At 55.6% G+C, this 10,959-nt stretch overlaps 2 protein-coding genes across 2 annotated transcripts; one reads left to right on the top strand and one right to left on the bottom strand.

The window, feature by feature from the left end:
* Positions 1-5: 5 nt before the first annotated feature.
* Positions 6-9,066, top strand: BSPRY (B-box and SPRY domain containing; the record flags this gene model as incomplete). The annotated part of the gene is made up of 5 exons (XM_010154793.1): positions 6-83; positions 645-875; positions 3,106-3,131; positions 4,309-4,433; positions 8,540-9,066. Coding segments are annotated over 5 exons (987 nt in total), but the record flags the coding sequence as incomplete, so codon positions are not given.
* Positions 9,067-10,342: 1,276 nt separating this feature from the next.
* On the bottom strand, positions 10,343-10,957 carry HDHD3 (haloacid dehalogenase-like hydrolase domain containing 3; the record flags this gene model as incomplete). The annotated part of the gene is made up of 1 exon (XM_010154783.1): positions 10,343-10,957. A coding segment is annotated over one exon (615 nt), but the record flags the coding sequence as incomplete, so codon positions are not given.
* Between the last annotated feature and the right edge of the window lie 2 nt (positions 10,958-10,959).

Raw genomic sequence — 10,959 nt, 5'->3', positions numbered from 1 at the left:
GGTGCGAGCGGCTCCAGCTGCAGAGCGCTGCCATTGCCCGGCACGTGGACCAGGTGCTGCCTGCCAAGGACCAGGGCGTCCTGGTGAGTCCCTGCCCCTTCTCCCAGCACAGCGTGGGGCTGGCCCCATGCACTCCCGTGCTCACCATTCCCGGCTGAGAGGCTGAGCTCTCGGGGGACTCATCGGTGTGCGGGGCTTCTGCAAGTGGAGCACTAAGGTGCGCCTGCGATTCCTGCTTCATCTGCCTAGAAATGTCCGTGAACAAAGTTCTTGGTGTTCGTGTACAGCCGTTAAACATCCCATCAGGAACAGCCTTAACGATTCCAGGTTTTTTGTTGCACCCCGCTGCCACCCAGAGCAAAAGCCAAGTTCTCCTGGTGCCTGTGTTTCTCAGCAGCAAATCCAGGAAGATCTGCAGGGGGGTGGGACTGGTCCCTCACCGGTTGTCACTTAAGTACCAGGGTTAGGCCCCGAGACAGGTTTGGCACTGGTTGTCCCGTTTACCTCTACATCATGATGATTACTGTGGCTTGGGCTCAGTTAACTGAGGAATCCCAACAGCTGAGCCCCTGGAAAGCCGGCAGAAGTGGTTGGTGCTCTTGCTGGGGTTGAAGGAAGGCTGGTGTTTCTCCTTTCGCCGGCAGAATGCAGCCAACGTGGCGCGGGAGCTGGTGATCCAGAGGCTGATCTTCGTGGGGAACGCGTGTGAAAACGAAGAGCAGCGGTTGCTGGAGAAGGTGCATGCGGAGGAGGAGCGGGCGCACCAGAGCATCCTGACCCAGCGGGTGCACTGGACCGAGGCCTTGCAGAAGCTGGCTGCCCTCCGAACCTACCTGGTGGACATGATCACCAACCTGGATGACCAGGGCCTGGTGGTGAGTACTGCTCCTTCTTCCGAGGGACGGGTCAGTCCAGAAGTGACCTAGGCTTTGTATCCTGGGCATTGTGGGGCTTAGGTAGGGCGTTCAGCAGCTTGCTGCACTCACAGCAGAGTTGGAGAGGACCTGGCTCAGGTGTAGCTCAAGGAACCTCCTCCACCTGCTCCTGACAAGCCCCTGTGATTTCTCTGTGGTTCCTAGAGCATCTGCTCTTCCTGATCCTGCTTTTGTGTGCTTGGAACCACCCAGGCTTAGGTCTCCAAGCTCTTGGCTTGATGCTGCCAGCTCTCAGATGCCCTTAGGCTTGGCAGCCAGGACAGCTGTGGGTTGAGAGCTGCTCTTAGAGCAGTCAGTTGGGCCACCAGTTTTCTAATGTTCTGTCTAGTTCTAATCGAAATGTGTCCCTTGGGAGCACCTACAGCTCTTGAAGATGTGCCTGGTTGTCTGGCATACCTCCGTTTGGGATATCCACTGTGCAAAGCAGCCTGTGCTTCCCTTCGCTCAGCTCCTTCTCTGGCCATTGAGTTGGCTTGGCTTACCCAAGCGATTCCTCTCGGAGATGTGAGCGGTGGGCATTGCACCTCCTCTTCTTTGCTTTTAGCCTCTGCTTGCCACATCTAACTGTGAAGGTGGGGGCAGCAACTCTGCTTGGAAAAGAGAACTGATCCCCTGGACAGAGGGTAGACGGCTGTTCCTGTGCTGGGAACCACAGCTTCTGTCCTGTCCCAGCATCCTGCTGGCCGGGCTGTGGCCTCTCTGCAGAGAGTAGGAGTTGGAAGCAAGATCCATCGGGTGTCAGTGGCAGGAAACAGCAAGACCCTCATGTTCTCCTTTTGCCATGTGGTGGAGAGGAAATAGGAATCATAGTTCCTCCACCTTGGATCGCTGGTGTTTGTGTCTATCAGGAACTGATACGTGTTGTGTCCCAGGAAAGTGAAAGGCATGCAGAGCACCCTGCAGCTCGTATTTGAGCAGGGATCAAATATTTTCCTACCACTTTGCTAATTGGGCCGTGCCTTGAGAACGCACCGTTGCCAGTGGGTACAGGAACCAGTGGGTCTGATCAGTGGCTGGTTGACCCTTGGCTCAGGTCCTCCGCAGCTTCACCCTTGCTGAAAGCTCAGGGGTTGTTTGCTGGGAGCACAGGATGCTCCTGCAGTGTGCCCTGATGGGGTGGGAGGGGAGGGGGGAGCTCAGGGCTGGGGTTTTCATACTCTGGGCAAAGCAAGGTGCAGCAGGAAGAGCTCCCAGATGCAGACAGGCTGGTGTCTACCAGAGAGTATGGAGTCAGAGCTGGTTCTTTGTGGGTCTGAGACTTTCCAGCTGCCTCAGCTCTCCCATGTTTCCCTTGCGCCGGACAATCCAGCTATACTTGCGGTGTTCTGCTCCCACACCGCTTGCCACATGCAGGCTCTGTCTAGATGCTCCCGTGCCCTTCTCGATCTATTTGTCACCCAGCCACCCAGTCCCACTGCTGCAGCAGACGTTGCCCCTAGCTGGATGTGGAAGGTGTATTGCCCTCAGCCATTCCCACTCATTTTCTGAGTCAGGGAGTGGGAAGCGCTGCAGCTGAAGAAAAGGGATGTTGGATGCTCTCCCTGCTCCGTAGGGCCAGCATTGAGGTAGGGTGGGTTTCTCTGGGTCAGGAAGAACTTTGCCCCCTGGGTCCTGGGTTTGCTGCGCCCCAACCTGTGTTTGGGATATAGACGGGTTGGAGTGAATCCAGAGGAGGCCACAAAGATGCTCAGAGGGCTGGAGCCCCTCTGCCATGGGGACAGGCCGAGAGAGTTGGGGGTGTTCAGCCTGGAGAAGAGAAGGCTCCAGGGAGACCTTATAGCACCTTCCAGTGCCTGAAGGGGCTACAAGGAAGCTGGGGGGGACTTTTTACAAGGGCCTGTAGTGACAGGACAAGGGGTAACGGGATTAAATTGAAAGTGGGGAGGTTTAGATTAGGTATCAGGAAGAAATTCTTCCCGGGGAGGGTGGGGAGGCACTGGGACAGGTTGCCCAGAGAAGCTGTGGATGCCCCATCCCTGGAAGTGTCCAAGGCCAGGCTGGATGAGGCTTGGAGCAACCTGGTCTAGTGGAAGGTGTCCCTGCCCATGGCAGGGGGGTTGGGACTGGATGGTCTTTAAGGTCCCTTCCAACCCAAACCATTCTGTGATTCTGTGATTCTATGATGTGTGGGGATTTCAGCTGTGATGACTCTTTCTTTCCTTGTCCCCAGCATGCAGAACCAGAGATCTTCGAGAGGTTAGTACCTGGCTGCTCCTGGTCCTTGCCCTGACCCCTGCTCCAAGCTTGCTGGCACGCTCCATGGCTCCGCTGTGGGCAGCATGCATTGCTCAGGCAGCTGGTGACACCCCCTCTTTCCTCCCTTGCATGGCTTTTGCTGAGGACAGGGACAAAGCACGGAGATGCCAGCGTGGCCTCCTGTCTCTGCTTCATGCACTGCGCTGCAGCTCAAGACGGAGAAGTCTTGGAACGTCTCCTCAGAGTCGTTGCCCCTTGCTTATGGGAGACCTTCTCCAGCTCCTGAGTAAACTCCACAGGCTCCCTGGGCAATGGAGCAAGCCCATCCCTGGCCTGTTGGCAGGAGGGAGGATTAACCTCCTGGGGAGCTGGTGTGCTCCGTGCCTGGGGGGCTGCTGGCCAGCATCACCCTGAGGGCAGCAGGCCCAAGCTGCCTCCTTCCTGAGGGGAGAATCAGGGCAGTGTCAGAGTTTCTGACGGTCACAGCAGTGACGTGGGGCTGCCCACCCTTGAGGAGGCAGCTGGGTGGCTGCAGTTTCACAGGCATTTATTTCCGTGGCTGCTGCAAAGGTGCTAGCTGGCACTGGTTGGCTCTGCTACCCAGAGGACTTTCGGGGGTGTTTTTGCCTGTAGAGAGTAAAAAATCGGCCACAGCACATCACCAGCAGCCAGTGCCAGAGCCTTCCCTTACAACCAGGAGTTCATGTGTGTGCTGCAGGCCAGAGGGACCCAGCAAATCCCCAACCCCCTTGCTATGCTGTATGAAACCCAGAGTCCCGGCTTGCTCTCCTGTTGTATCCCCCTTTGCTCTGACAGCGCAGCTTTGTCAGTAGAGGGGAATCCGATTCTCTCCCTGCAGCCTGTTCTGTGTGCTCCTCTTGCATCTTGAGGGCCACTCTCAGACACGTTTAATCTGTGCTGAGCGAGGAGGCTGTCGACTCAGGCTGCTGGGGTTGTGTTTTGAAACACTGGGGCCCTTTCAGAAGGGACTGTAACCAAAGCCGACCGAAAGTACCGCCTGGGAGGAGAGTTGGTCTAGTAACTCCTGGTGCAGTGTCTCTGCAGCAAGTGCTCCTCTTGCTGCTCCAGCTCATGTTTCTGTCATACTTCCCAGTGATCTTAGACACTGATCAGTAAATCATTGCATTTCAAAATAACTCTTGTGTTCCTTTGCCAGGACAGAGGTGGCAGAGGGAATCTTAGAGCCAATGGAATCCTCAAAGTTAAACTTTAATCAGACCTGTGTTCAGAGTCCACTGCTGCATCGCCTATGGGCCTCTGCCGTTCTCTGCTGCCTCGCAGGTCAGTGTTTCGCTCAGGTCTCACGCTCTCTGGGGAGTCTCTGGGGATTTCCGCGTGCTAATTCATGTTGTGCCCCAAGAAATACCCTGATGCTGTGTCAAAACACGCTGATACTGTGTCCTGCCCAGGACTGGGTCATCCTGCCGTCCTCTGCTGTCCCAGCCCCTGCTTGTCACTCCGAGCCCCCAGCCAGGGGAGCGGGAGGAGCAGCAGAGGGGAGAGTGGCTCGAAGCAGCTGGTTGTGGCTGACGGGAGAAGAGGGGTTTGAAAAGGCCGTTTCTTTTATCAGCTCTGTTGATTAACCTCACTTGGTTTCTCTGCTGTTTCCTGGATCACTTGGTGACAGCAGTGAGGCTGATGCTGCCCCAAGAAATCTCTGCCACAGAACTTCCTCTTTGCTGCATTTAGCCCTGGGCTGCTGGTGGTGTTAAAAGGGTGAACTCGCCCACCTGGCATCTGTGAGATGCTCTGAGGTGCTGGAATGAGAAGTGGGTAAATGCAGTGGGTTTCTGATCCCAAGCTGAGACTGTGGCTGTGCACGAGCTGGTGGTTTGTTAGAGACATATTCGTGATCTGGTTCAGCTCTTGCTGTACATTAGAGGCGTTTGTCAGGGCAGTGACGTGCTCTGGGTATGGTTTTACCAGGTTGATGCTGGCTTTGTCAAGCAGGGAGACACCTTCTTCTTCCGGCTGTGATCTGCTTGGATTTCTGATTGTGAAATGTTTGCTTTTACTCTTGCTTCCAGGCCATCGTTAGAACATTTCAAATGTATTTTTTGTTTCTCAGAGGTGGCAGTATCCTTCACCATTTGAAAACATTTGGCCTGCGTGCCACCTCGTGAGCAATCCCTGGGGTCATCTTTCCAAAGCTGTTGCATTAACCATTGATTTTTTGCTCATCTCACTCTTGATGCTGCTGAGAGCATCACAGTCTTTCCCTGTTCCAGGTCCTTCTCCAGGATACATGCCTCCGGCTTTTAGTGCTCTTCTGTTTTCCAGTATCGGTGCATTCTGGACAACACCAACATTTGCTTCTTCTCCTGCATGCTCTGCTGTTGCTTTCCCTGTGTGATTGGTTTCTCTCTGTTCTGAGTCTCTGAGTGCTGGCGGTCGTGCAGGCTCTCACAGCTGTATGTTGGCAAAGTTGAGCAGGTTCTCGGCAGACGCTCGGAGCTGTCAAGTCCTGCAGGAAACCTTTCCCTAATTCTCTTTGTCGTTACATGTTTTTTTTAGTGGATTCCTTTCCCAATAGCATCCTTGTCAAATGTAATGACTTTAAGGCATTCGGTTCTAGTACTGGGTCTGTTGGTGCTATTATTGCACTCTGGTTTGGTTTGGGTTTTTTGGTTATGTTTAACATGTCATTATCGCAGGCTGAGGATGCCTGCCATGTCCTTGCTTACCTCACTCATCCGTAGTCCACCCAGGACCGAGCCTTAGAGGTAGTACTAACTCAGGGGTTTAATACTAGGTGGTCCTAGCTTTCATTCAGACACAGCAATGTTGTGTTTCATGTGGTGGTCCCTCCCGAAGGCAGTTGAACAGGTGTCAGTCTTGTTTATTTGCTTGAAAAGAGTGAACTCCTAGCCCTGATGGTTTCCCCCGTAGCCTCATAGACACCTGGAAACCAATGGGAACCTCCATTTCACTCCCCAAAATAAACACCATTCCTTTCGTGTCCTCATTTGGCATCCAGGCTTCTATGTTGCTTCTGTGTGGGGTTGGCAGCTTCTTCCCTAAACCAAGAGATGATGTACATCTCCTGGCAGCGTTCTGGGTGGTCTTGGTTGACGGCCACCGTGCTAGTCCTGCCAGGGGACAGGCGAGGGGTGATGCTGGCTGGAGAGCAGGCAGAGGACCCTCTGCAGGGGTGGCATAGATTGAGGCTGTCCCAGCTGGCTGAGATGTTGGGCTGCTCCATGGTGACCTCCCCAGGGACCAGGCTGGGTCTGGATTCCACCTTGGTGCCTACATCTGGCTACAAGGATTTTAATTTCATGTGTGTGAGTTTGGAAATGGGAACCTGGATTTTTAAAAGCAGTAGAATGTGCTGCAGCTGACACAGACATACTTGTCAGAGATGTTAACTCACCTACTCAGCATCCCCCATCCCTCTAAAGTGGCAAGGCCACTCCGACGGGTACTGTGCACAGAGAAAATAGATTTTGGGGTGAGACAAATTCCTGGTGGAATTGTTCATCAGTATATATGGGAATATCCAGAGGGCAAATTTAATCATGACAAAACCCTTGTCTGTGGGAAAATTTGCTGATCCAAATTACCCTGCTCTTACTCTGCCAGCGCTTCCCCTCCCTCAGATACTCTCCTGGAATCACAGTTGCACAAAAAAGTTACGTGGGTGTCCTCAGGGTGTGGATGATCCCTGTACGTGAACACCGGAATGCAGCCCCATGCCTGCGTTAGATGGGTGTCGCAGAGTGTGAGGTTTAGTGCCCTTCTTCTGCCAGAGGAAGGTAAAGTCTTGTGCTGTGCTGTTTTCTATGAATTCATAGCAGTGTTTGGCTTCCTGGAAAGTCAACCTACAAACAGGCAGCATGGGAGATGTAGGGAGGGCACAGCGTGTCAGGCAGGCACGCACGCTGCAGAGCATTTGGCTGCTGCTTGGGGAAATAAACCCTCAAACACTGAGGTTGTGTGCTGCAGCTGAAAGCGTGCTGTCTGCAGCTCCTCTTTCTGCTCGCTCTTGCCCGCAGTAGCTTCCAACTAGTATGCAAGCATGCGTGGCACTTCCATCTTGTGCAAACTGATAATTCAGCCTCGGTTCGTCTCCTGTCGGGGAGCGCCAGGGCGGGGGCAGCCCGAGGAACCCCCAGCCCACTCTGCTGCTCTGCAGTGCTGCTCACTGTCGGAGGGATGCCGGCCTGGCTCTGCGTAGTGCTGGAGCAGGTCGGGCTCTGGGATGGCTCCGTTCGGGGTGCAGCGTAATGGTTTGATTCTTTAAGGGTCTCATCCTGCAATGCACTGGATGCCCCCCCCAAGGCTGGGAAATGGCGGCGGAGCAGGAGTGATATGGCAGAGCTCTTGCTGGCTGGGAGAGCAAATGACTCACCTGCTCCAGCCTGGTTTCCGTGGCGATTTAAGACCTAAAATGTATGTTTACATTTTACACAGGCAGGTTAAGACCTAAAATGAATGAAGGGAGGGTGGGGGAGGGCAGGGCGAGGAGGGGCACCGGCAGGTAGAAACCTGGGCTCCCCGGGAGGGGGGAGTCAGCTGGGCATCAGCCTCACCTCTCTGCTCAGTGCATTTACAGGGCAAGGGAAACACTCGTACAGGTATCCGTCACTCGCCCCTGCTCTGTAGACTCACCAAGGGGTCCTGTGGGGGGACCGGGCAGCCCACACAGGGTGGGTGGTGCTGGGTGCAGGCATCAGGCCACCCCAGGCTACAGCTCACTGGGTTTGTGCTGTGGCACAAGGGCACCGGGGCAGCCGCTAATTCACAGCAAAACCAGGTAGAGTCATGGCCATGCTCATCTCTGGTGCCTGGTGCCATCCCCTTCTGCTGCTCCCAGCCGGCTCAGGGTGGGCTGGTTAATGACTTGGGCTTTACAGCAGGAAGTGGATTTTCCCTGCCCAGCTCTCTCCCTCTCTGTTCCTCGTTCAGGTATTACCGGCTTTGCCGGTTCTCTGCAAACCGCCCTGCTGTCCTTGCCAGGCTCTTGACTTCTCCCAGGGAGAGGTCGGGTCCTACTCACCCGCAGTGTGGGTGGAAAGGGACGGGGCTCAGATTTGGATCTCTCCCAAAAGAGGGATGAACCAAACCTACTGAGTTCTGTTTTGATTGGAGCCAAGGTCAGAGTAAGATGAGCAGCATCTCTGACTCTGCAGGAGTGCAAGTGTGGCAGATTTTTAGTGCAGGGGTGGAGAGGTGTCTGGTGAAATCAGGGCTTTGATGAGTCCCTGCTTTGTTCTGGGCCTGGCTTGGAAAGGCAGGCTGTGGGGAGCTGCTGTGCTGGTGCCCAGCCTGAGCCCCCAGCACCATGTCACCCCAGCGAGCAGACTGTGTCTCTCTTGGCCCCGAGTTCTTCGGGTGGCTCAGGCAGGAGCCGCCAAGCTGGTGCTCACCGTGTGGCTTTCTTGCAGGCTCACAGGAGATTCACATCGATGAGAAAACCGTCAGCCCCCAGCTCAGCCTGTCAGAAGACAGGAAAACCCTGACCTTCAGCCCCAAGAAAGCAAAGGTGGACTTGGACTGCCCGGAGCAATTTGACCACTGGCCCAATGCTTTGGCTACCGTGGCTTTCCACTCGGGAGTCTGCGCGTGGAAGGTCAGCGTGGAGAAGAGCTGCGCCTACAAGCTGGGGGTTTGCTACAGCTCCCTGCCACGGAAGGGGCCTGGCAACGAAGCCCGTCTGGGCTTCAACGCAGCCTCCTGGGTCTTCTCACGCTACGACAAGGAATTCAAGTTCCTGCACGCCGGGCATCCGCAGCCGGTGGAGCTGATCAAGGCTCCGGCCGAGATCGGAGTGCTGGTTGACTTTGCGGGAGGGGAGGTGCTCTTTTACGACCCCGATTCCTGCACCATCCTCTTCTCCCACAAGGAGACCTTCGCAGAGCCCCTCTATCCCGTCTTCGCTGTGGCACACCAGAGCATCTCGCTCGTCCGGTGAGCGAAGCGTTGCGCTCGCTGCAGGATGAATGTACCGGTGTCTGCGCAGTGACTCGCTATTCGGTACCTTTATGGGGGAAAGGAGCCCGGGCAAGGCCAGTGGCTTGTGCACAGCAGTGTTCAGACACGACCTGCCTTTGAATTACGTCTGCATTTCATGTGTTTTACGGCAGCTTTCCTCTCCTCCTGGAGCCTCCACCCGCTCCGTGCCAGCTGTGCTGGGATAATGCCTGGCTCTGCCAGCTGCTTTTGGGTAAATCTTTTGATTCCTCAACGACCAAGGGCAGCCCAAAGGTGGGAGTTAGAAAATGGGAGAAGCACTGAAGTGTGGTTGAAGCGGCAGGGAGCAGACACATGGAAAGTGACATCATTGGGACACAGCTGGAGGCACACCTTTGGGACGAGTTGCCCTGTGCCAGAGCAGGGACAGTGCCGGGTGCTGTCACCCTCCTGGGGGCACCCCTGAGGGGCTGTGGCTGTGGAAAGCCCATGTCAGAGCAGAAGAGTAAGCAAGGAGCAGCAGAAAGAAACCAAACCTGAACTGCTCCTCACCAGAGGGAGTGGGGTGTTGAATGTAATGTGATAAAACACAGGGAGCTGATGGTGGGCAGGCAGGAAGGAGAGGTCCTGGGGAGAAGGGCAGGAAAGATGCTTCCCTGGCTGTTTAAAACTTGTCATCTTTATTTATCCATACCCAAATCAGTAAAGTTTGGTAATTGGCAGTATATTAAGTGAAATTGCCCAACTCCAGACTGTTTTGCCCACAGGAGGCAGCCTGCAACGGCCTCCTGACCACTGCTGTCAGGAAAACCTGGCAAACCTGGGGTACACTAAGGTGTGGGGTCCTGTGCACCGATGTCCTGGGTGCTTGGGCAGGCAGTCCTCCCCTGGGATGGAACCAACCCCAGCTCTGCTGATGTGCTGGCAGAGCGGGATGCTCAAGCCTCTCCCTGGGTGACTAAGAAGGGTTAAACCTCTACATCTGCCTCCATCCCTCTTCCCAGAATGAGTTTTCTGGAGGGCAGCTTGACCCGGTCCCCAGCTCCATTAGAAAAAGCCACCGCTGACCGTATGTTTAGAGCTAGGAAAGACATCTGCAGCAATGCTGAGCGCCAGATACATTTTATTGCATTGACAGCCCTCCTGCTCCGCAGGCACCACTGCTCCCTGTGCTCAGAACCGCCTGATGCTATTCCCTGCCCAACTGGCAGCAAGAAATCCCACGCCAGGACCGGTTCCCCACTCAACAGTAGCACTGCTCCTCCTCTGAAACACAGCTACGCCTTCTCAATAAGAGCCAAGAGGTGGCCGAGCGTGGGCAGGACGTGCTCGGGGGGCACCTCCGGCTCCTCGCCCTGCCCGGCAGCCTGGAGCAGGAAGCCGTGCATGCCCACAGCTCGGGCTGCCCTGTAATCCCGGGTGTAGTCATCCCCGATATGAGCCGCCTGCTGCGGGGGGACCCCACTGAGGCACAGGGCTTTCTCAAATATCCTCCCGTCCGGCTTGGCGAAGCCCACCCCCTCAGAGGTGAGGACGAATTCAAAGTGGTGCCGCAGGTTGCACTGGGAGAGGATTTTTTCCAGCCGGTTGTCGAAGTTGGAGACCACCCCCATGTGGAAGCCGCGCTGGCAGCACTGGCTGAGGGTCTCGCTGGCTCCCGGCAGCACCTCCCAGTTGTGGGCACTGCAGAAGTCGTGGTAGAGTTTTTCTGCCATCAGCGTTAGGACTCTCTCTTCCTGCATGCCCGAGAGCCTGAAGGTCTGCTTCACCACGTCGAGCCACCACTGCTGGGAGGTGAGCCCCTGGCCCCGGCCGTAGTTGGGGAAGTGCTGGCTCTGGGCTCCATACGCCTCCCGGAATGACCGACTGAGAGCCTCTGGCGGCACCGAGACCC

Source organism: Eurypyga helias, unplaced genomic scaffold (assembly GCF_000690775.1).
Source record: "Eurypyga helias isolate BGI_N326 unplaced genomic scaffold, ASM69077v1 scaffold34710, whole genome shotgun sequence".
NCBI lineage: Eukaryota > Metazoa > Chordata > Aves > Eurypygiformes > Eurypygidae > Eurypyga > Eurypyga helias.
The sequence above is the reverse complement of the archived record's forward strand: the minus strand, read 5'-3'. Positions and strand labels throughout refer to the sequence as shown.